The sequence below is a fragment of the Passer montanus genome, unplaced genomic scaffold (assembly GCF_014805655.1).
Source record: "Passer montanus isolate IOZ18808 unplaced genomic scaffold, ASM1480565v1 scaffold110, whole genome shotgun sequence".
Lineage (NCBI taxonomy): Eukaryota > Metazoa > Chordata > Aves > Passeriformes > Passeridae > Passer > Passer montanus.
In genome coordinates, this window is record NW_024357614.1 from 1,265,869 (window position 1) to 1,291,950 (window position 26,082).

The 26,082-nt window shown below is 36.8% G+C and overlaps 1 protein-coding gene across 1 annotated transcript in view; it reads right to left on the minus strand.

Moving 5' to 3' along the window:
• The window catches only part of DTWD2 (DTW domain containing 2), a 61,607-nt gene that overhangs the window by 29,483 nt on the left and 6,042 nt on the right, over positions 1–26,082 (minus strand). Inside the window, exons 2-3 of the mRNA XM_039731114.1 lie at positions 7,318–7,408; positions 3,754–3,848 (exon numbers count right to left, since the gene is read on the minus strand). Coding sequence (XP_039587048.1) covers positions 3,754–3,848; positions 7,318–7,408 — 186 coding nt within the window. The remainder of the gene's footprint in view (positions 1–3,753; positions 3,849–7,317; positions 7,409–26,082) is intronic.

Genomic DNA, 26,082 nt, shown 5'->3' on the forward strand with positions numbered 1-26,082 from the left:
AGTTTTTCTTACCATTTTTACTATCTCACCTTAGTTATAGGCAGGTGACTCTGCCTTTCTCAGTACTCCTGTGCTTGGAAGACTGGATTGCTGTAATTCCTATAAGGTAGTAATTTCCATCAGGTAATAAAATAGATTTAAAAAAAAGGTAACTACCCTCTGTCATTTCCATATTCAGAAAGAGGCCTTTAGGATCAGGACTGAAGCATAAAAGATATCCAGCAAGAGTGCCTCTGTTTTATCTACTTTTTATCATTTATCCTTTCTTTGTATATAAAGCATAATCTTTAAGAGCAGAAACATTAGCACAAGGATTATCATAGAACTTTTCACACTGGAAAGGACCTCAAAGACAATCAAATCCAACTGGACACTTAACACTGCCATGACCACCACTAAACCATATCCCCATACTCCCTATCTACAAGTCTTTTAAATACTTCCCGGGATAGTGACTCAACTACTTTGCTGGGCAGCCTGTTCCATTGCTGGACAGTCCTTTTGGTGAGGGAATTTTCTAATCTAAACCTCTCACTGAAGCACATCTTGAGAGCCATTTCTTCTTGTCCTGTCTGTTGCTTGTTAGTTCAGAGAAGAAATCAACATCCACCTCACTACAACCTCTTTTTAGTTAGTTGTAGAGAGTGAGAAGGTCTTCCTATATGTGACATATGCTGTGTTGGGTTCACGTCAAGGTTCTGGTAGTAAGTAAGCTGCAAGAGTTGTTGTGTGTTCCCTGTGAATATGTCCAGAAAGGCACTGCAGCCTGGGGAGAGCACACACACTGAGGGAAAGTGCGAGGAGGAGGCAGTAGCAGAACGGAAATATTCTGGACTTTACTGCAAAGCTGAAGTCTATAGTACACAAAGAAAAAATAGCCAGAGAGAATGTTATCTAAGTGATATTGAGAAATCTGTTTGATACAGTAAAGTACAGTTTTGGATGGAAATTAGCATATGCTCAGTTAACCAGCACTAATTACTTTCATGCACAGAATGACAAAAGCTGTGACAGGCTGATGATCTCTGCCTGCATCTAGTCATTCATGATTGTGGTAAGGGGCAAAAATGCATTGATTTAGTTTGATAGCATGACACCAAAGCACACAAAAAGCTCACAAAAAAAGTTACCTGAATAAAGAACCACAACTGTAAACAGTTTTACATTATTTGGTAAGTGGCAAAACTCAATTAGTTGATATTTGATATAATAAGAATTCTTCTTTATGAACAAGCACTAGAAAGTGTCATATCTATTGCATATAATTACCTTAAACAGCTTTACAAAATCAACAGAAATAAGTTGCATTTTATTACTTTTAAAGTGAAGCTACAAATTTTCCCAAGTGGTCCACTTAATTTCTGATCTAACTACTGAACTGAGATTTCATAGAATCATAGAACCATAACATCATAGAATAAGCCGAATTGCAAGGGACCCACAAGGATCATTGACTCAATTCCTGTCCCTGTTCAGGACACCCCAAGAGTCACACCATGTGCCTGGGAGTATTGACCAAATGCTTATTGAACACAGACAGACTTGGTGCTGTGACTACTTCCCTTGGGAGCCTGTTCCAGTGCCCAACCGCCCTCAGGGTGAAAAACCTTGTATCTAACCTAAATATTCCCTGGCACAATTTCAGGTCATTGCCTCGGGGTCTGTTGCTAGTCACAAGAAAGAAGAGATCAGGGTCTGTGCCTCCTCTTTCCCTCACAAGAAGTTGTAACTGCAGTGAGGTCTCCCTTCAGTCTCCTCTTCTCCAGCTGAACAGACCAAGTGACCTCAGCCACTCCTTACATGGCTTCCCCTTGAGGCCCTTCACCACCTTCATTGCTCTCCTTGGACACTCTCTAACAGCTCAATGTCATTTATATTGTGGTGACAAAACTGCACACAATATTCAAAGTGAGGCTGCCCCAGCACACAGCAGGTCAGGACAATCCCCTCGCTTGCCTGGCTGTCGATGCTGTGCCTGATGCCCCCAGGACACACTTGGCCCTCCTGGCTGCCAGGGCACTGCTGGCTCACCATTGGCCAGGAACCCCAGGTCCCTTTCCACATCGCTGGTTTTGAGTATCTCATTCCCCAGTCTACACACACAGCCAGTTGCCCCATCCCAGGTACAGAACCAGCACTTTGTGTGGTTTGATTTCAGAGAGCAATGCAGATAAATTTGTAATTGTTCCCACACTGTCCTAAGTAACAGGGTGGTGGATGTAGAAATATTTGCATCTGGTGTCTTGTAAGTATTCCTTCATTAGAATCTATAATTTCATCACAGCATTCAGAATTACCAAAGTGTGAATATTTGCAAGAAGGGAAGGCTTGAAGATTAGATTACCTTTCCAGAAAAATAAAATAAAGGCAAAATCACCCCATCCAAATAGTCACAAAATATAAAATGAAACTTAAAAACCGTAGTGACAAGGTTGTTTATAAAAGTCCAGTACCAAAATAATTCAAATTTTTGACATGTTAGATATTAGATACAGTTGTTATCTCTGGTCAATATACACCCAAAATTACTTCTGAGCGGAACAGGATTATTATACAAAAATAACTGCCTACAAAATTTTATTAGTAGCCTAAAAAGAACATTAATCCAATAAATTGCATTTTATTCATGTATTAAAGACAATAGTTGTTTTTTACCCTAACACTTCCATAGTGAATAGCAAATATACTGCAGTTGTACAAGTCTATGAACAGTTCAGGGAAAAGACATTAGCACTTTTTTTTTGCCCATCCTGCTACATTCCACTGTTTTGAAGTTCACTATCTTTGTAGAGAGCATTTTAATAGACATCCTTCAAATGTAAAGTCTTTTGTAATTGCAGTTTCAGAAAACCACACTGTACAGTGTATATTTAGCTATATAAATTATATCTTAACTTTGTATTCAGGAGTAAGTAATCACTTTACTGAATTGAGACAACAGATGCCCTAGCTACCCCTCTGTTCTCCCCTACGCTTTTGTATATTTCAACGGCCCTTGCTCACCATGTCATGTGTATTAACATTAACATTCAATTTTTATTGAAGGAAAACAGCAAATATTAACAATTCACAAAAGTTCCTCTAAGGATTCAACTCAATCTGAGAATTAATTTCCTTTGGAGTATTCACAATTTCTATTTGCTTCATTAAAAATGTATGCAGTAAAGCTTCACTGGCATTCATACTAAGACCTGGTTTCTAAGATTTAGCTTCATCTAATGAAAATTAAAGATGCTATATGGGAAAGCAATATTTTCCAATGTCTCAGAATATTAGAAAAAATAATTTAAAATTTCTGAGAGCTATGCTTTCTTATGATAAATTTTAAGAGGAAGGAGAAAATTAATATATATTTTTTCAATTGTTAAAGAGTTTCTCACAACAAGGCTGCTTTCTCAATTTCCCACAACTATTAGTTTTACTTCAGTGACACCAAATGGTTAGTCAGATAAAGTAAATCAAAAAAGAACAAAACAGAATAGCAAGACAGACCAAGTACTAGGAAAGAACAGAACTGGAAACAGATAAGAGTTTGAAAGTAGCCATTTGAACTCTCCAAGAGCACTGAACTGAGACTATCACCTAAAGGAAGAATATCAAGTGTTTCTGACTATCTTTGGAAGCTTGTATCAAAAGTGAGTGCGCACACTTGAAATAAAAATTAAGAACACTGTTGGCTATTTAAAAAGACACTGAAAGACATATTCCTATTATTTACAGAGAAGCAGAAAATGCATAGGCAATCCTGCTCACCTGTCTTCGTTAAAACGTCGACCAACCAAAATTTTGCATTTGTCTGGAGGGAGACAAGCTGCTAGCAAAGGTACCGTTCTTAACACTCGACTTTCCTGTAAAAAAAGGAGAAGTTACTTTTGAATAAAATCAAGACAGGCTTCTATGAATTGTTAATTTTTCATTTTCTATCAAATTCTGTTGACTACAGACAGAGAAAAAATTATAGCAGGTAACAACACAAAAAATCTTCAGGGAAAAAAAAAACCAGTCTTGATGCTTTAAATTGTATTGTTTTGATTGACAATATTGAACACAGTCTCAATTAATCTACAATCATCATCATAAATTTGAACTAGGCTATCAATATAAAAACAGTAACAAAACTTCAGAGAAAATCACTGAATAATAATAGTGGGCAAAAAAAAGCATTAGCATTAACGAAATAGTATCAGGATCAGAAGAAAACTAGGGTAGGGCTCAATTTCCACAAATAGACACTTCGGGGTTCTGTCCTGAGTTCCACACATCACTCAGGTTTTCAAAAGTACATAATGGTCTACTTCCTACTTGAATCACTTCATGAATAATCAAAGGCAAAGGTAAGAAAATAAGGGGTTTGTACACCTAGCTGTGCCACTGACCTATGGATCATAACAGCAGGCATGAAAAAGGAAAAATTACAAAATTATTCTATTTACTTATATATATTTACCTTTATGAAAAAAAAAGCAATCAGATGGAGCAAATAATTCCACCACCTTTGCACTAGTCCTGATGCTGGATTTCTATAGTTTTAGTTTTTTAATTAGTCTCATGATGAGCAATGGTGCAATAACACTGATCTGAAACCAAGTATTTACACCTTGACATGGAATGCTGTATTATCCTTGGATTCCTCCACAAATAAAAATCTAAATAATTCATGTAGCTATTATGCAAAATGGAATTTCGACAGTACAGTTTCTCACAGGTTTCTCACACACTGTTCTACAAGTGATTCTCTCCCTTTTACAACACCTGATACATGCACAGCTCTGTCTGGCAGCTTGGCCTCTGGATAGTGTGAATGTGAAGACATTAATCACATTCATCAGAACACAGGAACTGTTTTTCCTGACTTTCTACATTACTATCATCCCTCAGTACCAGTCTCAATAGCAGCATCTGACCAGAGTTGAAGGCTCAATCCAACGCACAGCACACTTCCAAATCCAACAGTGAAGCACATGGGGGATGACAGTTAAGACTGACGTGCAGCAGGGGAAAGAAATTCTCTACCTGGTTAGTTTAATGGGTTATTTTTGAAACAGACTGTTAAGAGTCAATCTGTAATGCAATGGCAGACTGAAGGATCAGATACAGTCCAACAAGGTTCATCTGCCTTCAAGACTGATTGCGTTTTGAGTATGAGCAGCTACAAGCAAAGGGAACTTACCTTTTGTCATGTACACCTCTGCAGTTATGCAATCAAATGCACCACCTGTGACCACTTCCAAAGATCACTGTATGACATTCTTAGCTTCCCACCATTTAACAGGACTTATCTCTAATAATCCAGGGACCCTCATTTAGTTGACAGTTACCATAGCGGTCTTCCAACGACAGTTTATTTTATGAATTATCATTATGCAATATAGAGTAAGAGAAAACTTGCATCCCAACAGACAGCTTCTCTGATTGCTGAATAATAAAAAATTGTAGATAGCCTTCCAGAGAGACACAGGAATGCTGTATAAATCCAGAAAAATCTGCAGACTTTTTCTAATACTCTTCACCATGAATAGGGAATTCAACACAATTAAAATTCCAATTCAGTATCTCTGGCATATTTTTAAACTTCTTTTTCCCAGCAGGTGACTTCAGTGTATATTTAGGTACTTTTAAAATAGGAAGTAACATGGAGGAGTATTTCTACTACACACAGTCCATTAAAAATCAGTTTTCCCATTTACAGTCCAAACATGTCATGGCTTCTGTTTTATTTCCCTGTGAGAGAAGACTTTTTTTAAATAGGATTTTTTTTGTGTTCTGCTTAAATTCCTTCAGGAAATTACTCTTTGCATGTTGATTGAACCACTGTGCAATGTCAAGCAAACAGCTGCATCATGAGAGTACATGAGCGTACATCATGAGAGTTTTCTGAATTCCACAGACTAATTTGCAGACCCACCATCTACCCAGAACTGTGTAACCGTGGCACAATTCCTAAACACCTAATGATCCACCTCCATGGGCCACTGTCAGCCAAAGAGGAAAACATCAATGTATGTCCTCCTATTAAAGTAAAGCAAAAGTAAAGTAAAGCAAAAGTAAAGTAAAGCAAAAGTAAAGTAAAGCAAAAGTAAAGTAAAGCAAAAGTAAAGTAAAGCAAAAGTAAAGTAAACCATCAGTATGTCCTCCTATTTGGTAAACCAAAACATACTGTTCTGAAGCTGAACTGTAGTTTTTCATTGGGGAAATAGATAAGGTCATCACTAAGATGAATAGCTTAATTATCATTTTTAACAGAAGATTAACATCAATAAAAGACCACTGCTGTAATCAAAATACATTTCTCCATGGATCAACTCTAAGCACCTCTGTGAGACACGGTGTTCATAGAATCACAGAATACGCTGAGCTGGAAGGGACACATGAGGATCATCGAGTCTAACTCTTGGCCTTGTACAGGATACTCCACACCCATGTGCCTTTATTTAATGTTACTTAATCATAATGTTATTTCATTCTTACAATTTGTACAAAGGCAAGTAGATTTCAATTCCAGTAGGACTATACAGTTAAGATGTTTTGCATGCATAGAATTACAGAAATGAGGTGTGATTGCAGAAGGTACAATAATTCAGAAGAACTGAACAACGAATGTAGCACCTCAGATGAACTAGCATTCAGTCATAAAGTTTAAAAGGAAAAATCATTATATGATTGCCCTGGTTTTGGCTGGGATATGATTAATTTTTTTCCCAGTAGCTGATACAAGGCTGTGTTCTGGATCCAGGATGAGAATAATGTTGATAGCAACAATGAAAACATCAGTACGTTAAGTAGTGTTTAGCTAAGCCAAGGACTTCTCAAGTGTGTCATGCTCTGCCAGTGAAAAGCTGCACAAGAAATCTTGAGGGAGCATGTCCAGGTCAGATGCCTTGAACTGGCTAAACATGGTTATTTCACACATAAATATCATGCCCAGTATTTAAACTGGAGATGGTCAGGACGTGCCAATTGCTGCTCAGGGATGGGCTGGGCACCAGCAGGTGGCGAGCACTATATCGTGCATAAGTTGTTATTATTGCTATTATTAATAGCAGCAGTGGTAGTTCTACTACTACTCCTGTATTTGACTTTGTTTAATTTATTAAACTGTTCTTATCTCTCTCACAGAAAGTTTTACATTTTCTCCCTCTGCTTCTCATCCCCATCCCATCTGGCAGAGGGGCAAGTACTGTGGTACTGCATGGTACTCAGCTGATGGCTGGGGTTGAAGCATGACAATGAGTTGACAGCACAGCTGCTTCCTCCTGCCTGCCATTTGCTGCATTAGGATTTGAGCTCAAGTCCCATAGTTACCACAGCCTTACTCACCTCTGCTGGATGCTGAATTATATACAAGCAGGTGGAGACCTTTAGTGGATGTACAGGCAGGAAAGGACACAAACACACCTTCTGAGGACGGCTACATGGCAAAGGGGAGTGAGAGAACAATAAAAATAATCAGCAGTTTGTGAAAGAAGATATATAACTACATTGCACAAATACATATCGCATTCCATAAGAACTTCCCCTAGCCACATGGTATTAAACCTCATGTAATCTTATATCTGAAACTCCTTTCACTTCTAAAAATAAAGAGGCAAGGCTTTCATTGAAACAGCATTTTGAGAACAGTATTCAGATACTTCCTGTGGTTTCATTAGGGTTATAGCACTCTAAAAATTCTTCTGTCATCTTCAAGATGAGCAGCTTAATAGTATCCATACCATTATTAGACAAGTCTGTTATCACTTTCCTAAGAAGTCAGCTTCAACAATATGATGAGCTACAACAGAACATACCATATTTACAATATTTACAATTTATATTAATATGATTAATTAGAATATAATGTTTTAGAAGTATACACACATGAAAACTCAGACATGTTGTATTTTAATTTTTTATAATTCCATCTATGCCAAAATATGTAGCAAACATGTAGAATGAAAACAGAGAAATCCTTATCAGGAACATCCAATCTACGTTAGAAAAAAAAATTATTCCAAATTCTTTAGTGTACTGTTTCAAGCTGTTGAAATGACTAGCTGAAGAACAGTAATTAAAGAAAATAACTTATGCTTAGTATGAAACTGATCTGCTGAATAATCAAGAACAAACAGAAGCAAAGAAGCAAGCTTAAAGTTTTTCCCAGAGAAATTGTACTGTCACTCCAGAAAAACACACAACAACTACTCAGGAAAATGGATTTTCTTAACAGTGAAACTACTACATGTATTCATCAATTAAAGTCACACCATCTCTACAAACAAAACTCTATCACTTAAAACATACAAAGTCAGTATTTTCAGCAGTGATAGCAACTTGGAGCAGAATTTTACCTGCACCCTCTTCGTAACCTTTACTGTTAACAGTTCATACATTGACCTCACAGGAGAGACAGTAAGCAATGAATCACTGTAGATGTGATTCAAATAAGTGAATTCTGAAGACAGGTTCAGATTAAATTCATTATGAGCCCAAATCACGAATCTGCTTGTTCACAAGAGCATGCACCAAAACAGGAGGACTAAGTAATGTTACAGTGATGCACACCAGTACAAGCGTTCCCCATTCAAACATTACTATTTAATAGTAAATGGCAGCATTATAGAAAGGCAGTAAGAACTGATAAGCTCCTCTTTATCACTCGACAGGCTGTGCTAATTTAAAAGCTGTACTTCAACCCCCAACTACTGAAGGAGGCACAGAGGCTATTCCCTTCTCACAGGATATACAGTTAAAGGTTACCCAACACCAGTCACAACACAAAATGAAGACGCAGGGATTGTTGACGCAAAACAAGGAATTGATACTTCTCAAAATGAGCACCAGAAAAACGAATTTAAATATTTAGACTTAAAGGCTTACAGACAATAAATCAGCCTAATGGCAAACTGAAAATTAATCTGATACGCTCTTCTGGTGTACTGTTCCAGTAGCCTGCTGCCTGTTTTTTCTTCTAGTACAGGCATTTTCCTGTTGCTAATGCAGCATACATTTGGTACATTCTGATGTATTAATGGCCAAGCCTCAGGCTTAAAATTAAGCATTCAGTAACCTGACTATTCAGTGGGCTCCCCAAGGGACCTTCATCGTGAATGAAATGAAAACAACCTCACTTCCAGGTCTGATGGGCTGTTCTCCAGTGCAATCTCTTTATCATTTTCCCAAATGTTCTCAGATGTGAGCAATTTAAACAGAAATTTCTGTTTTGATAACAACCTAGAAGCAGCAAATACTGCGGATGCTGTTTTTTGCCTGTGTCCTGATTGTTAAGTCAAAGTTCATCCTCTTTTTGATCATCAGGTTCATCAGAAACTCAGATGTGTGTACAAAGTGTGATTCCTTGATTTCTCCTCAATAGCTGCTTCACTCCAACAGCTGGTTTCATTTACAAGGTAAGTTGTTAAAGGTCTCCCCATTATGAAATTTTCTGCTGAAGAGAGATAAAGACATGAAAATCTACTAAAGCAAGCTGTTTCAGAACAGTTAGCTGTTGACTTCAATCCCATGAACTACACTGTTCATTGCCTCTCATAAGCACAGAAAAAACCCAGTGATTTCTGACCTCAGGGTGTTTAATTATAAAAAATTTCACTAGATATAACTTACTTTCAAGTCTCCCTTTGGTATACGCTTTTTGTATTTTCCACACTAGTTTGGATTTTTCACAGATATTTTAAGCTTTGTTAATCTCACAGAAAAAAAAAATCAACAAACCCAAACAAAAATAAGGAAATTATGTGGAAAGTATGTTATTTTCAAATAACTGCAAAATAAATTCTGCCTATAATTTGATCTGTAGGGAGCAGAGCACTATGACAAATAAAGAATTTCCCAATATAATTTAATTACTTACATATGCATGTACATCACTTTAGTTTAAGCACCCAATTAGGTACCCAATTATGTTGAATACATACTTTTACAACCCCATCTTGAGGGCACAGGCCTTACTTCTGTAATTTTACTTTGGAACCTAACAGTTATTTGTGAGACAAAAAGCCCCCAACATTATTCCTTCATGAAATCAACATTACCAGCCCACATCTGTGGGACAGGAAGCACTACAGAACAAAGTTCTGTTCCACCCCCACAAAAGCTGACTTTGCTCTGAGAAAGGCCACCTAGGCAGAAAAAGCATTTAGTCTTTCTTTTGTTTAAAGATGCTGTTTTACTCTTGCCCTACATACACAACTGATGTTACAGAAAAGAAGCAGCACCAAGAACTTCTTTAACACTGAACATCATCTTTTTCTCATTTCTGGAAATTTCTGATTGCTATCAGAAATCAGCTCTAGGCAGGAGCAGTAGCATTCAGAATATTAAGGAAAAGGTTTGTGAGTTGGGATTAGGATTTTAAAGAGGATAATTTTTGTTGTATTATTCTCCTGTATGCAATTTCAGTACAACTCAAAGCTACCCAGTGGATTCTTACCTTTTTTTCAATACAGCTTTTCTAGTCTAAAAATTTATGATGAAGTAACCTATCACAATGGCAGGACAAAATGAAAAAACCATCATTCCACACCTTGAAAGATTGTTCCATATAAAAAAGACAGCCATGTACATGTACTGACTTCATAGCTTTCTTTCCATTATTTATATCTCAATTAATGATACTCAGAATAACATTAAGTCTATCTTCCCAGCAGAACTGAATCTGGACAGGGGACTGTGGTATCAGGTTTAGTGTGATTACTAGTTTCTGGGCAGAGATACTCCAAAATTAAATATACCATAGTCTGGAAAACAGTGGGCTAATTCTGAAATTCTTTCCAAGTCTCTGTATTACTTTACTGCAACTTGCTTCAGAACTTTACCTTGCTACATGACCAAAGGCTTCTTCTGAAAACAAGCATCATTCTGTGAATGTGAGTGTTTTCATACACCCATACTCAGAAAACTACAGCTAAGTTACTCAAGGATTTAAACCCAAAGTAGGCAAAAACTAACAAAGTTGCAGTTTTATGCTCAGCATTTGTAGACATTTGTATGGAAACATACAGAGGTTAAGTGTACCAAGCACATGTTCCAGAAATGATGCTTCCAATATTAAAATAAAGAAGAAGCTGATGTTTATTAACTACTAATACTTGTAGTAATATATCGATGTTCCAACACATATTGCCAAGGTCAGGCCCCAGACTGTATTTTCAAAAAAACATGCCTGCCAAAACAGAAATAGCTGCTTCAAGTAAATTAGATTTCTCTACTGTTTTTGTCAAAACCCACCTGAGAAATCTGAAGAAAAGCCACAAAGTTACCATATGTCTGTTTTATACTAATGCTATTATGTATGTTTTATACTAACAGAAGTCCATTACTCCCATGCGTTAAAACAACAGTCAGGACTTTTACAAAGCCCGGGGGGAGGGGGTGAAGTTTAAAAGAGAAGCCCATTTTTGTTTTAAAATTTGGAAACTAATGCTATTTTTGCTACTTTTATGTTAGAGGACAAACAAAAACTATTAAGATAACATTTTGCTTTCTCCACCTTAACCACTACAGCTATAAAGGGAACACAAAAGAAAGAGTGGATTATACACAGATAAGTAGATCTTATACACAGATGTGTATAAACTTATGCATTTAGGAAGAAACAATCCTAACCCAACATTTACAAGAAAAATACAGTGTGAAGTTACTATGACATTGACACTCAACAGTACAAACCTTCAATATATAATCCTGTGAAAACACCAGTTTAATGCCAAGCAGTTTTCAAAAATGCAGATCAATTGTAAAGTGTTACTAATAATTAAACACAGAACATTTTTACGACACTACACAAACCCCTGGTGTGCACTCTGAGTGCTGGAGAAGCCAGATCAAAAATACCTGCAGTAGTTTCTCATGTCATCGGCACTGTCTGGGTTTCTTCTAGGCTTATTTTGGACATTCTTTACACAAGCAAAATTTCAAGCCTTATTTTTAAGGGGGTTTCCCAAGAAAAATCAGGCACAGAACATTACTCTGACTTTATTGTATTCCAACTTCCATTTCTTCCTCCTATCTCTTTCACAAAATTTAGAAAGTCACTGGTCATGAGGTGTAAAAATGTAAAATTAAATCCTTACAAACTTCATTAGGAGTTAATAGCCACATAAAACACAGTATCAGAAACACAGATGGAGGGAGTATCAAGAACAATAATAGAGCACTTCCTTTTCCACTTGATAATCTGTATAACACCAGCTTCCTGGCAAAAAAAAAAGAAAAGAAATTTTAAAAAATAAAAAGGCGTATTGCCAAAGCTTTGCTTTCCATAAGAAGTTATAAATAAATAAAACAGGTGTATGGGGTTGGTTTTGTTTTAGCATTTGTTTTTTAATGGTGCAACCAACGAATTTAATGAAATAACATACCTCTGTTCCCAGAGTAAAAACATACACTCAACAGAGAAATGTGTATGCACAGGAAAAAATCTAATACAAATCACAGTGAAAATATTTTGTCCAAAGATTACACACAATAATGGAAAAAAAATTGTTTCTATGTTACCCAACAATATGAATCATCTATTTTGCAAATAAATTGCCTTCAGGTGTAAAAAGGTAACTATTTAAAGAAAATTTCGTTTTCCTGCACAAAAGCTTTTGTAACTTTTTCAATACAATAAAGACAGCAACTTTAAGCAACAGAACACAAAAATAAACTAACTCAGCTGACGTTGTTCTAATTCATATGAAAAGTTGTACCACAGCTCTCATGCTATAATGAGAGAGCTTTGAGATAGCTCCTCATGCTATCATGTGGAGTCCTTTGGTGTCTCTCCATTTTGCAGATAATTTTCCAATGCACATCAAATGTTCTCTGTGCCAAAAAGCTTGAGGCCCCTGAGTTTGAATGTCAGGACTTCATATAATACCAGACATGGTCAGGTACACCTTCCAGGATCAGGCTGCTCAAAGCCCTGTTCTGGCCTTGAACACTTCCAGAGATGGGTCACCCACAGCTCCTCTGGAACAACTGTTCCAGTGATTCATTATCCTCATAGTAAAGCATTTATTCCTAACATCTAATTTAAACCTAATTTTATCTCTTTTAACTTATAGATCTTGCTCCTTTTACACTTAAAACCTGCATTGTATTCTGGTACAGGTTCCAAAACTTTTCTATCTAGTTCCAGGAAAAGCTACCGCAGTACTAAATATTAAATTCATTAAAGTATGCCAGATTAACATTTTGTACCAGAAGACATTTAAAGCAGTATCACAAACTTCCAAACCAACAAGACCATGAAACTGACCAATTAAATAGATGTTGCCATTGTATTCAACAAGTTCATTTCCAGAGCAATTTCCTCATAGTTGTACAGCTGATAAAACATAGCGTCTGTTCTTCTTACCACAAGGTACTATCAACACAGCAAAGTTGTCACAGTGTAAAGAGGCATTCAAAAAGCAATGCAGTATTTTTAGACAAAAACTGCCTTTGAACTGAACTAGAATCCCACTGGAACTAACTGGGTCAAGGGATACAGCAATGGGAAAATGCAATGGGATGGGGTCAGAGATACTTCAGAGATAAGGTACAGAAAGAGGTTCAGAAGGGGGACAGGGAGACAGTCATCTCCCTGCCTCTCAACAAAGCACATAGTACTAGTGAGCAGCTAGGAGACCACAGAACTATTCCCTAGCACTTAGATTTCTTGTAGATTTCTCAGTTTCCATGCAGGAGCAAGAGAACTGCTGAAAGTTGGTACTCTTAGCAGTTCTCCTGCTCCTACATGGTATGGTGAGAAGATACATCCATTGCCCTTCTGTTTCCACCAGTGCAAAACACTGATTTTCCATCATAGTGAATCAATTTGAAAATTTTGCTTTCTTGTAAATTTGAAACAGTCTTGGACCTCTGCCCAGAGCACTGGACTTCAGAAAACCTGAACAAAGAATAAGGTAGTTAATTCACAGAGGCATCAAGGAATACCAGCAGAGACTAAGGTCAAAAAGAAACACCTATTTACCTCTGTTTCATGAACAGTTATGTTGCATCACATAAAGGGCAGGGGGAGAAATTCACAGCAATAAAAAGCTGTCTGTTATCAAGTTACTAAAGTATATGCATTTTAGTTCAGAAAATCACAAAGCCACTACTTCTATCAGCCACAAATATCATTCTACAGGTGCCCAGAATTTATGATGATCCCCAGGCACCTGTTATTCATTATTTAGCCATCCACCACAGAAGCTCATGTTTGACTCATTTGCTGTGAGTATGGTTTACTGGCAGAAATCACTATTAAAAAAAAAAAAAAAAGAAAGAAAAAAAAATAAAAAAAAGAAGGACTAGACCATTATCCAGCTCCTACACTCAGCAGGAGAACATAAAGTTCAGTGAGGTAAGTGTTGAAAACAAGAGCAGACTATATGTGGTTTCATTTTAGCATTTATTTTCAGAGCAACCCAATATATCTCAGAGATTATGTCCTAAACTCTTACTGAGGGAAAAAAAAGGAACAAATCTATCTCAAAACCAGCTAAGTTTTCAGCAGTTGACAGCCAGCTACTAGAAACAGGATTGATACCATTAACTCATTTCTTCTTCAGCACCAAACAACAATCAGCTTGTAATGATTTTCAGTCGAAGTTCAACTGGTCTGGATTGAAACAACTATGAAAAACCCTACTTATAAAGATTACAAGATCTTATTTCCCTAGATTTAAGACTAAAACTGGACTAAAAGGGCAACTTTCCAGAAGTAAGAGACAGAAGCAGTCACTGAGTTCATGATAAGCTATGAGTTCTCATTAAAGAAAACCTTCCTATTTTTTTGAAAATTTCATCAGTTAGTGCAGTTCTTCAAAAATTAGACAAATAAACATACATACATCATTAGATACATACATTTCTCTTTAGAAAATGGGTATTTTAAAAAAAAATCTAAAACTAATGAAGTATCTTTCCTTCCAAGAATCTGATAGCTTATGTATCATTCTGAACTTCTATTTGCATTACCTTATTTTCACAGTGGTTTTCAACACAAAGTAAATAGTACAAGAGATTTTATCTTCATCATCAGCATTAGTAATAGCACCACATATTGAAGACATAGTATCTAGAGAATTACCAATTATGGGTGAAGTGGCTTTTATGGAGGAGTTTATAACACTACAGTGACATGCAATTATACTGGAAGAATTTTAAGTTAATTTGGACATTTCCCTTAGACTTTGACACTACAATAGGAATCAACAGATTACCCAACAAAATCAGTAGATTCTTCAGTACACCATGTGTATGACCCCTCTAAGAGTGTGCTATCCTTAATGAGCAATCTTTTGCATATTTTTATGCTGAAAGTATACAGACAAAATCAATATATTTCAAAAATGTGGGTAAAGGCAGCACAAACCTTATTAAAGGCCTTTAAATTGTGCTGTGTTCTCATGTGTCCATTTCCAAGGCAAATAACCTTTTTGCCGGACCAATTAAATCATAAATAAAGGACAAACAAATTAGTTTTCAGCCTAGTACATTCACAGTAGCTTTACAAGCCTAATCAAAACATATCGAATACAACAAGTATGTTCTAGTGCTTTAAAAGACAAACGGTGCAAAGAAGAAAATAACAAAATATCCACACTGTATCAGTTTCTGAACTTTTAACAAGAAAGCAGACTTTGGCAGGCAGCTTTCTTTGTAAATAACTTAAATTAACAAATCAATAGGAGAACATTCTTTCAACGGCTTAAGTGTTTACATTAAAGTTGGCTGTGGTTTCCACTGGAACTAATAGGAGTAAATAAATAAAATAGTATTTAGCTTATGCAGCACTGCAGTCATTACAGAAAGGCCAGGAAAGCCAAAAACTAATGAGCCTGAGATTGTTGACATTTTCATGCATCTTGCCTCTACACTCTGGCAAAATACCTGGCACCCTGACAAGCTTGATGCCAGACAGCTAGCACAGCTTTTAATCTGTTGAAGAAGGTGAAGCAGTAATGGCATTTAAAGTGTGCAATTGAGACATTGAGAAGTTAAACTTAAGTCTTATATTGCCAGCTTATAATTCCCAATCTGTTTCACGAGCTCAGGTTCTCCCACATGAAAATACAAAGCAGAAAGACTGTGCAACCAAAACATTTCATGAAAAAGTCCTGATTTTCCCAGGGAAGAGAGGAACCCACCAATCCAAGCAAGAAAGAGCAAAAAAATTTAAAAAGAAAAAAGAAAACATTTCCAACAATACAACACCATCATTTTGGGTCTGGTAGGCTTGGTAGTCCTTTGCATGCCTGCACAAAGAGCCTCTCTACAAATGACTCTCAGAAACTATGGCTGACTCTCCCTCTTCTTCTCTGTCTGGCAGCTTGGTTTGAGGGAACACAAGTTCTTTAGCACCCCATGTATAATAAAGGTTCATAATTAAAACTGCAGTGAGACAGGGAAGCTGAGATTAAGACACTGTTAACAGGAGGCATTGACACTACATTCAGGTGCAGTGAGGGGTTCAAGCAGCAACTGAAGCTGTGTAAATGCAGTCTACAAATCTCAAGTTAAATTTACCTAAAATCTTCCTGCACTGTTGTTTTTTCTTGTTTATTGATGAAAAAGGATGGTTACAACTTTTCATTAAGGGTAACACTGCAAAACTCTATCCAGGCAAGAATAAAAACTTCTAACACTATATTTCTTTCTAAGTCCCAACTTATGAGGTTTTTTTTCAGTTTGAAGTTTGAACTACTTGAGTGACAGTATCTTCAAAACACATTGACCAAGTTTCAATAAAACTGCCCTTTCTATCTCCACAAAATGAATAGGTCATTTCACATTTGAAATTTAGGTCTCTCATGCAACTTCATCTTATCTAATATAGTGTTTTAAACACAGAACCTATTGAAATATATACTTTATTTTTAATAGCAAAACCAAGTCTGAGTCCTAGTTTGAAACGAGCAGATGAAAAAAGGGATTTAAATTAAAAGCTCACTTCTGCACTAAATGAAGTCAAGGGAATTCTGTCATTGATTTTTCATGAAAGCATGATCAGCATCCACACACATTTCAGAAGTTAAAAGAGCTAAGTTCTTATGTCTCTCAATCTACACAACAATGCTATATCCTGTCACTTACAGCTATGAATTTAAGCTTTATTCCTTCCAAAAATGTTTTTAAAACCCTATAAAATAAAGGTATTGTTATAATTTATTATGGTAAAACAAAGCACACAACAGTATTCACTTCCTAAATTATATTTAGCATTAACATGAAAGTAGATAATGTCTATAAGAGAGAACTTTTTTAAATAATATACATTCCTGTTAAAAGAAAGTTTATCTTCAACTGAATGCAAGCAAAAATCCAGTTATTGGAGTATATGACAAAGAACCTGTATGGGGAAAATTGTTAAATATGAAATAGAATATTCAGTTAAAGTATTCTAGTATAATATTCATTTCTGTCATAGATTGTAGAAGAATGGAATTGTGTTTAGACACTCAGAAAACTTCAGCATAACTCACCAATACAAAACAATACCAAAAAGGCCGTGTGCAATGCTCTGTTCAGACTTCGTGACCACTTAGCTGTGAGAGCACTTTAAATGCTACACTGCGCTCTAGTGTTCTTTTTCTGAAGAGCAGCACTTCTGTCAAACACACTGATTCTGATCTAGCATCTATCTTATTAAAAAGCAGTCACTTTCCTGATATAATGCAACAAAATAATATATTTTAAAACAGCATACCTGTTATTTAACAGTAAAAAGTTATTTCTTTAAAATACGTTGATTTTTACAGAATACAGATTATCTCTTTTATTTACTCTTTTATGTATCAAATTCATTAAGCCATTCTAAAGCATTTTCCAGATACTGGAAGATGCTGCTTTAATAAGGTAAACAATTCAGCACAAATGCTTTTTAATGCTTAATACAGCAGTCACAACATCAAATCTCAGAATCACATTGATTTTTACCACTCAAGCCTGCTTTGCAGGCTTCAGGTCCTAGGAAAAAAACACCCCACAATAAATGCTTTCTTTAAAATAAGAAAGTTAGAAGACTCTTCCATAGATGAAACTTTCTTGTGTAACTTGGAAACACTAGTTTCATCACTAGTGTAGTATATATTTAGCAAGCATGCTAATAAAAGTTAATAAAAAACACGGTTAGACTGCACTTGAGTACCTCATTAAGAAGTTGACAGGAATAGGAAGGAGCACAACAGTTAATAGTTAACTTTGAACTCATAAAAGTATCATGGTCTGAGATGCCACTGGTATTAAGTTAAACAGAGCACAGCAGTAAAAAGCTATAAACAGACTCATAAAATAATTCAGAAATGGACAGCTTTGGACTCAAAGCAGACACAATTTCAAAGGCCTTGAGCCAATTGATGTTAGCCTACCAGAGTCTCATCAGGCAACCAGCTCTACCATTTAACCACCCTCAGAAAGTTTAATTTGTTTTTTGTGAAGCCGAAACACAGCTACACTCCCATTGAAACTGACAGGACAGGGCCTCTTCTCCCACGAGGGGATGCTGCTGGCCCACGCTTACCCTGCTGCCCACCGCTGCTGCAGAGTGGTTCCCTTGCAGGCCAGTACGCAGGCTGACAGTGATACCGGATCTTGTTTAGCCCTGGGAACTGAGCTTCGAATGTGCTGAATTTCCTGAGGCTCCTCATGACAAGAGAGCTGTTAGTGTCTCTCTGAATGGCAGCTCTAACCTCCTGCAGTGCAGCACTTGCTCCTTCCTCGTGGGCAAAGGGAGCATGTTCCATAGCTCTGCTCACAGCATAAACCCCCACAAAGACCTCTCCTGCTTTCAAGCGTAGATTGCTTGAGCTCAGCAGTCTGGGAGGCTCTCTTTATTTTGTTTATTTTGTAAACCTATAATCTAGTCTGTATCTTCCCGGCTTGACATTTGTAGAAAGCTCTCAAATACTCCTTTAATATCCTTAAATTCAGCCAAAGGTAACCACCCCCCTACTCCAGAACCAGAACCTGTCATCATGGTTACATACAGTTAAATCCATTAACCAGTCTGTCGAAGAAGGGTGTGCTGCTCTTCCATTTGTCCCCTACCCACATTTGTTTTACTGGTACATGACTTCATTAGTCCTTGATAGGGCCCCTACTAAATTCCTCCCCGACCCCTCTCCCAACAGTTACAAAATCTGCATTTGCCAAAGGGAACAGAATACAAAATGAAAGCAGTGGCTCAGAACAGAATTATAATAAAGCATAACCAACTTAATAGATTTTGACAGATTATATCCACTGTACCATTATAAACATCAAAGACATCACTGAAGCAGTTTTAAAGGCTTAAGCTCCATGGTATTTGGGTGCCTAGATATCTTTAAAACCACTTGAGTTTAAAACACATATTCATCAGCATCCCTGCTCACTTTTGTAAGGCATGAAGCAGCTATTGGCGTAAGTAGGCTTGGGGTACACTAGAGGTTATTTTTTAACCTACTTGGAGATGACATATTCTAAAAGTCACTTAAAGTCAACTTAATGCACTGTATTAGCTGCCTGCTTTTCATGCATGAGGATTTTTAAAAGAACTTTGATGCTCAAGGAGAATTAGACGTAGGTGTCCAGAAGAATCAGCACAACTGGAATTCATTGATATTTCTTTGGTATTTTAATGAAGAAACTTGCTATTAGAAAGTACAATTAACAAGCCCTTTTATTAAAAACAAAATAAATTTAAACTATAATGATTTTATTTTATTAAGTTTACAGCTTCATTTGTTGAAAATTCCAACAAAGAGAATTTCTGAAGTTTCTAACCAACAATTTTAATAAATCAAGGGCGAGGGGAGAAAGGCAGATTATTCCTAAGTCACTTAAGTGTAATACTGAATTCAAAAATACCAGGAAAAACAAGTTCCAACAAGTTGGACAGCTACTGTTTTATATAAAACTCACTGAATTGGACAGCTACTGTTTCATATACATAGCAAATCATAAGAACCTCTGAATCACCTTTTTTAAAATAATCTTTTTTTATAAAATACAACTGTCTTGATTTACTCCTTTAGATCTGTTAAGAATATAATCCATTGTTAACAAAACTAGCCTTATCTCTAATTAACTTTTCTGGCAATAGATTTCCTCAGACTGTTTGGCATCTGTAATTAACCCAAAACCCCTAGGTTATTTTTAGATAAGGAGTATTTTCTTTCCACTATCTGACAAAAGCATCAAAATATTGAATTCCTGAACATCTCATATTCATTCCACTTTAACTCACTTATTCTCTTCCTAGTGCACAATTTGTCTACTTCCAATTTCATTAAACTGGACTTTTGGAATAAATAGAAATGCTAAATTGTTAAACAGAAATACAGGCAAGAATGCCAATTCCATGATATCATAAGAAAATAAAAGTATTTTATAATAAATCTTGTAAGGTTGAATGAGCTGATACTGTCAATTCACACAAAAGTGTGCATTAAAAGGCACTCCTTCCAAATGCAGGATGCACAAACAGTCAATTTTATTTAATATTTTTTCCTTTTGGACAACAGTAGATTGACTGCTTAAAAAAGGAAAAAGCTCTCAGAAAATTGTACTGTCAATTATTAATACATAAACACTAAAGAATACATGTAGAAAGAAATAAAGCCACAGTAAGAATTTGACTATTCACTAGGTTAAAATTCATGTTAACTTTACAATATAGATGACCTATTACTTTGTGCCAAAAGAGCCATAGGATGAGGCGTCCAGGACTCATTTAGCCCATTTTCTTTACATGTTCACAGGAAAACAAAAAACTAAGTACTGCAAGGACACATTCCCCTTCACGTAACTAATACAGCTGGACATTTCCATGAAACTAAATTTGAGATTAAATAAAAATCATATGTTAGAGACAGTTTGCAGTCTTCCGTATTGACATGCTAAATAGATTCAGGAACTGAGTTCAAGAATTCAAAAAGAAATTTGTACCACACATCACAGGCATAATTGGTGTAACTCAGAAACTGTATGCAGAAAGATGGAGAGAAAAAAAAAAATCTGTTGACCATGTCTTGCAAGCCAAAAGACGGGTATGCTTCTAGCATACAGCACAGACAAGTACTAGGCCGACAGATCCAGGAGTCTGAACTGGGATTGTTTATTCCAAGCAAAAAGCGTTACAGATTTTGATGAAAAACATTTCATCAGAGCTTGTGAAGCAAAAGTACAATTCTGTTAAAGCTATAAAAGTGCCAAGTGAAAACTGAATCCAGTGTTCAGAACACTATTTGGCTTTTAAAAGTGAGAAAGGGACACACAGGTGCATTGCAAGGGATAAATGTGAATGTGAGATCAGGGGGTAGAATGACATACGGTCATTAAAAGGGAGAGAGAAGACTCTAACAAACAATTATCACAGCTGAAAGGGAAAACAATAAAAAAAATTCATCAATGAAAGAAATCAGGAAAAAAATCAGGTGGGAGAATTCAGATGACTGTGATAAATCATTCTCAGACTACTCAGAAGAAAAAATAAATTGTAAGAAATTCTAGGCATACTGTTTCAACAAAGGAAGAAGATTTGAGTGATACACCTGAAATTACAGGAAAGCTTTTTTAAAAACAAAAGTCAAACTGAGGGAAAACATAAAAAAAGAAAAAACAGACAACAGGTAACTGAAAAGAATCTCACTGAATTAAGACCAACTAGTCACAGGATGCTCAGACAAGCTCTAGAATACATTATGTAATAAAATAACTCAGGGATATGTCAGGGCTGGCTCTCCTCAAAAGAGATAATGCTGCAGCTGAAATTTATACCAATATCAGGCATAAACCCCAGAAATTACATGAAAAATCACTGGATTGCTGCACTTAAACCAACTCTTATTTGGGTATATGGATAACAGTCTTCAGCTGCTTTTGTAGCCCCAGAGAATGGAAAGCCAAATTCACCTTTTCTTCAGTTTTTGCTTTGTGCTATGTTTATAAAAATCAAAAGCAAATCAAGAAAAATAACCATTTGTATTTTTTAGTATTCCTTACAATTAAACTGGGAGGGCTTTATCAATGTTGAAACATTTTTGACCTCTAATACTCTACCATCCCCAAGGAAAAGGTGTACTTGGTGTAATTACAGAATAGAAGCCAATCAAACATACTACATTGTTTTAACTAACAAGATTATTTGCTGATACAGTTCTTGTCTTTGGGTGTGCTCCTATATCCTATAGTTATAGAATAACCTAGTTATCCACATACCATATGTGGCCAGGCTAACATATTCTTTTTCCTTATTTAATACCAACATATCAAAAAGTATGCTAACCAAGTCAGCTGAGGCACAAAACCAGCAGCTTAAAAAGGTCTCCACTCATTAATCTGATCACAATATAGTATGAAATTAATAAATGCCTTTGAAATTTAGTACAGCAGAAATAAGTAACAGTGAAGTCACAATATCTTTAATTCACCAACAGCTCTGGCACCACTGAATATTGGTAATACACACCAAAGAAACATCAGTATGAGAAATTACTGCATATAAAGTAACTGCTGAACACAGAAGAAACCGCAATGTTTAGCTTGATATTTATAATTCTAGCCAAAAGAAGATACAGAATTTAGTGAGCAAACTACAGTCATTTAAAGCAACATTAGCAGAAGTATGTTAAGATCATAAAAGGCACTGAACTTCCAATCTAATGCTTGATAATTTTTCCACTTACCTTTAACTATTCTTCTTGAAATGTGGTATAGATTATATATATTGTAGTTGATCAATTTCAAACAAGTTACAAATTAGATGTATTTGGTAAATTCTGCATCTTTTTTACTACCAAGTACACAAGTTCAAGACCCCCTCTTAATATTCCTCAAATCTCCTTGAGCATCTTCTGTTGAAAAAAAAAAAAAACTTAAAAGACATTTATGTCTATCAAGCAAAAAGGGTAATTCTTGAATGGAAGAAAGTTTCAGTTTGTATACTTTTGATATTCACACCCCCAGACCTATTCAAATTCCTTAGCCTCTTCAGAAGAGCTGACATATTACAGTACAAATATCTCTGCTTCTCCAGCGGCAAGAAAATCAACATAACCACTTAATGCTGAAATAAATTTTCAGTTTGTAAAATAACTTTCTGCTGTTGCAAAAATAGGCACTTATTGATAAAATAATCTGCAATCTGCTGTTATTTCTGAATAACAGCATTCAGAAATGTTCTTCTCTTCATGTGTTCAAGCATAAAACTCAAAACACTAATTTGTTCTGTGGTCTTGTGGCTGGATTCTCTGCTGGTCAGTGAAGATTTACCAACTCAAAGACTGGGGGCAAGAGGGCACTAGCACCTTCTTGCTTAAGAACTTAAGCTTTCTAAGTGTGGTGCTCTAGATCTCTCCGTGCAAATACACATTTCCCAAGCTAGCTAAGAAAGCATACATCAAGTAACAAAAAAATACAATCATGGCAACAGAGTTCTTCTTGCGATTCATTTTGGCTACAGGATTGACATAGCCCTGGAGAAGGGTCAGACACCTGACTGGCACCAAGGCCTGTCTTATATTCTCAGCTGCCTACATGCCTACACTTATGGAAAAAAAAATATATATCTGCATGTCTACCCTAATGAATTCCCTATTTATATACAACTCATTGAATGCTGGAAATAAACACTTACAATACATTCATGGTAAGGAGATAAGAAATCTTTGATGAATACTTCTATTTTTTTAAGAAATACAACTTATAAGTGAGAAGGCCTCAAATATTTTATCAGGCTTTTCTGTGTTAAAATTAGCTTACAAAAGCCTCATTCCAGTTATTATGTCCCCAGGTCGGACAACACTTTGGAAAACCTATGCAAGCAATTAGTGGGTCAACACAAGGATACAATAGAATTGCAAAGGCACCGTATTTTTTGAAAAGTAATGAACGAAAAAGTTACAAGAAAGAAAATTTGGTTCCATAGGCCAAAAATCTGTTCAGAGTAAGTAATTTCTGATTCCTTCAGCTATACTGGAACACACAAACCAATTTACTCGCTCTTCTATTAGAAGCAACAGCTGAAAACAACCCCTTTAAAAATCCCGGTTCCTCTCTCTAGTTCATCCCTTCTAGGCAATCCCCTCTTCCCAGGCATTAACTGGAGTTGTGCCGCTTACAAAGTCCTTCTACAAAAAAATCTAAAAGCAAATACAAGACTTAATTTCATCAACATAATCACTTTTCACACATGCTCTGTTAGACATATCTGCAAAATACTACTACTTACCAAAAGGTCTTTCTCAGCAAACGCTGATGTTACAGACACAGTAGAGATAGCCACATAAACTACACTACATAGCATCTCCATAACATAACCTCGGACTGTGATTAAGAACTGGAAAGCCAGTAATCTTTCATAAGCATGAATCTATCTCCAGCAGTCTCTGCCTCATCTCAGAACAAAAGTTTATTACCAGCTACTTGTGCTCTTCTGACAGATCTCATATTCACCATTGTCTCTTTACTATCAGAGGTGGGTTGACCGTGGATAGGTGACACATGCCCACCAAAGCCTCTAGCACCTTCCTCCTCAGTTTAACGGGAGAGGAAATATAATGAAAGGCTCATGGGATGAGACAAGAACAGGGAGAAATCACTCACCAACTACCACAGCAGGTGAAGACTTAAATTAGGGAAATGGGTTTATTATTAATCAGAGTAGGATAACAAAAACAAAACACAAATGCTAAAAACATTTTCCCCTACCCCTCCTTTCTTTCCAGGCTCAACTTCACTCCCAGCTTCTCTTCTCTACCCTCAACAGTGGTATGACTTCATCACACACTGTCTCTGCTACTCCTTTCTCTGCAAGGGGAGGACTCTTCACAGTCTCCCCTGATCCAGGGTCCCGTCCTACAGGAGACAGTCCTCCACTAATGTCTCCAACATGACTCCTTCCTCTGGCTACAGTTTTTCATTAACTAGCACCAGTGTGGGTCTCTTCCACAGGGTCTGAAGTCCTGCCAACAAACCTGCTCCCATGCAGGTTCTTTGCCCTACAGGTCCACAGATCCTGCCAGGAGTCCACTCCAGCCATGTTTCCTACAGGACAATGGCCTCCTTTGGGCATCCACCTGCTCTGGCGTGGGGCTCTCCAAGAGCTGCAGATGGAGCTCTGCTCCATGACAGATCTCCATGGGCTGTGGGTGGACAGCCTGCCTCACAGTGGTCTTCACCATGAGCTGCAGGGGAATCACAGCGGCACTGCCGCCACCACTCAGCCTTGCCATGCGGTGAATCCTTCTTGGAGCATTCCTGCATGTTAAGGGAGCTGGTTGACACTATTACAAGGACAGTTTTGATGATCTCCAGATAACAAGAGAGGTTGCTGAAGTCTGAAAGAAAGCAAATGTCACTCCTCTCTGCAAAAAGGTCCAGGAAAATATAGGCCAGTCAACCTTACATCAACCCCTGGAAAGACAGCAGAGAACCTACTCATGGAAACCATCTAAACAAACAAAAGAGAAAAGGGTATTGAGAGTAATCAGATGGATCTACAAAGGAAAAATCCCATTTAATCAACTTGATGGCCCTCTACAGTGAGGAGGAGAGGAAAGCAGTAGATGTTGTTTACCTCAGCTTCTTCTGACAGTGTCTCACCCTCCTAGACAAGCTGATAAAGTACCTGGATAAACTGACAGTGAAAAGAACTGGCTCAAAAGCCAGGTGCTGAGGGCATGACCAGTGGGATAAAGTCCAGCTGGAGACAAGCTGCTAGTGGAGTACTCCAGATACTGATACTGGGCTAACACCACTTAACCTCTTCATCATTGACCTGTATGCTGAGAGAGAGCATGCCCTTAGAAAAGCTCACAGCTGATAGGACTGGCTAGTACATGGCATGTACTAGCCAAAGGTGTGACTGAGGATAAAAAACCCTTTCAATAAAAAGTTCAGAAAAAAATGTAGGAAGACACAAAGGAAGCTGGACTCATTTCAATACAAAGGGACTTGAGAGTGGCCTTTGCTTTAGATAAACTTCCCTGTGGATCAACTGTTTGTGTAAATGGCCTCCACCAAGAAAATCAATAGAGATCATTATCTTCCTGACCCCAAGAAAATCAATAGAAACAATTATCTTTCTGACACAGCCAGACCGGCATGGAAGAAGTATTTACACGGCTT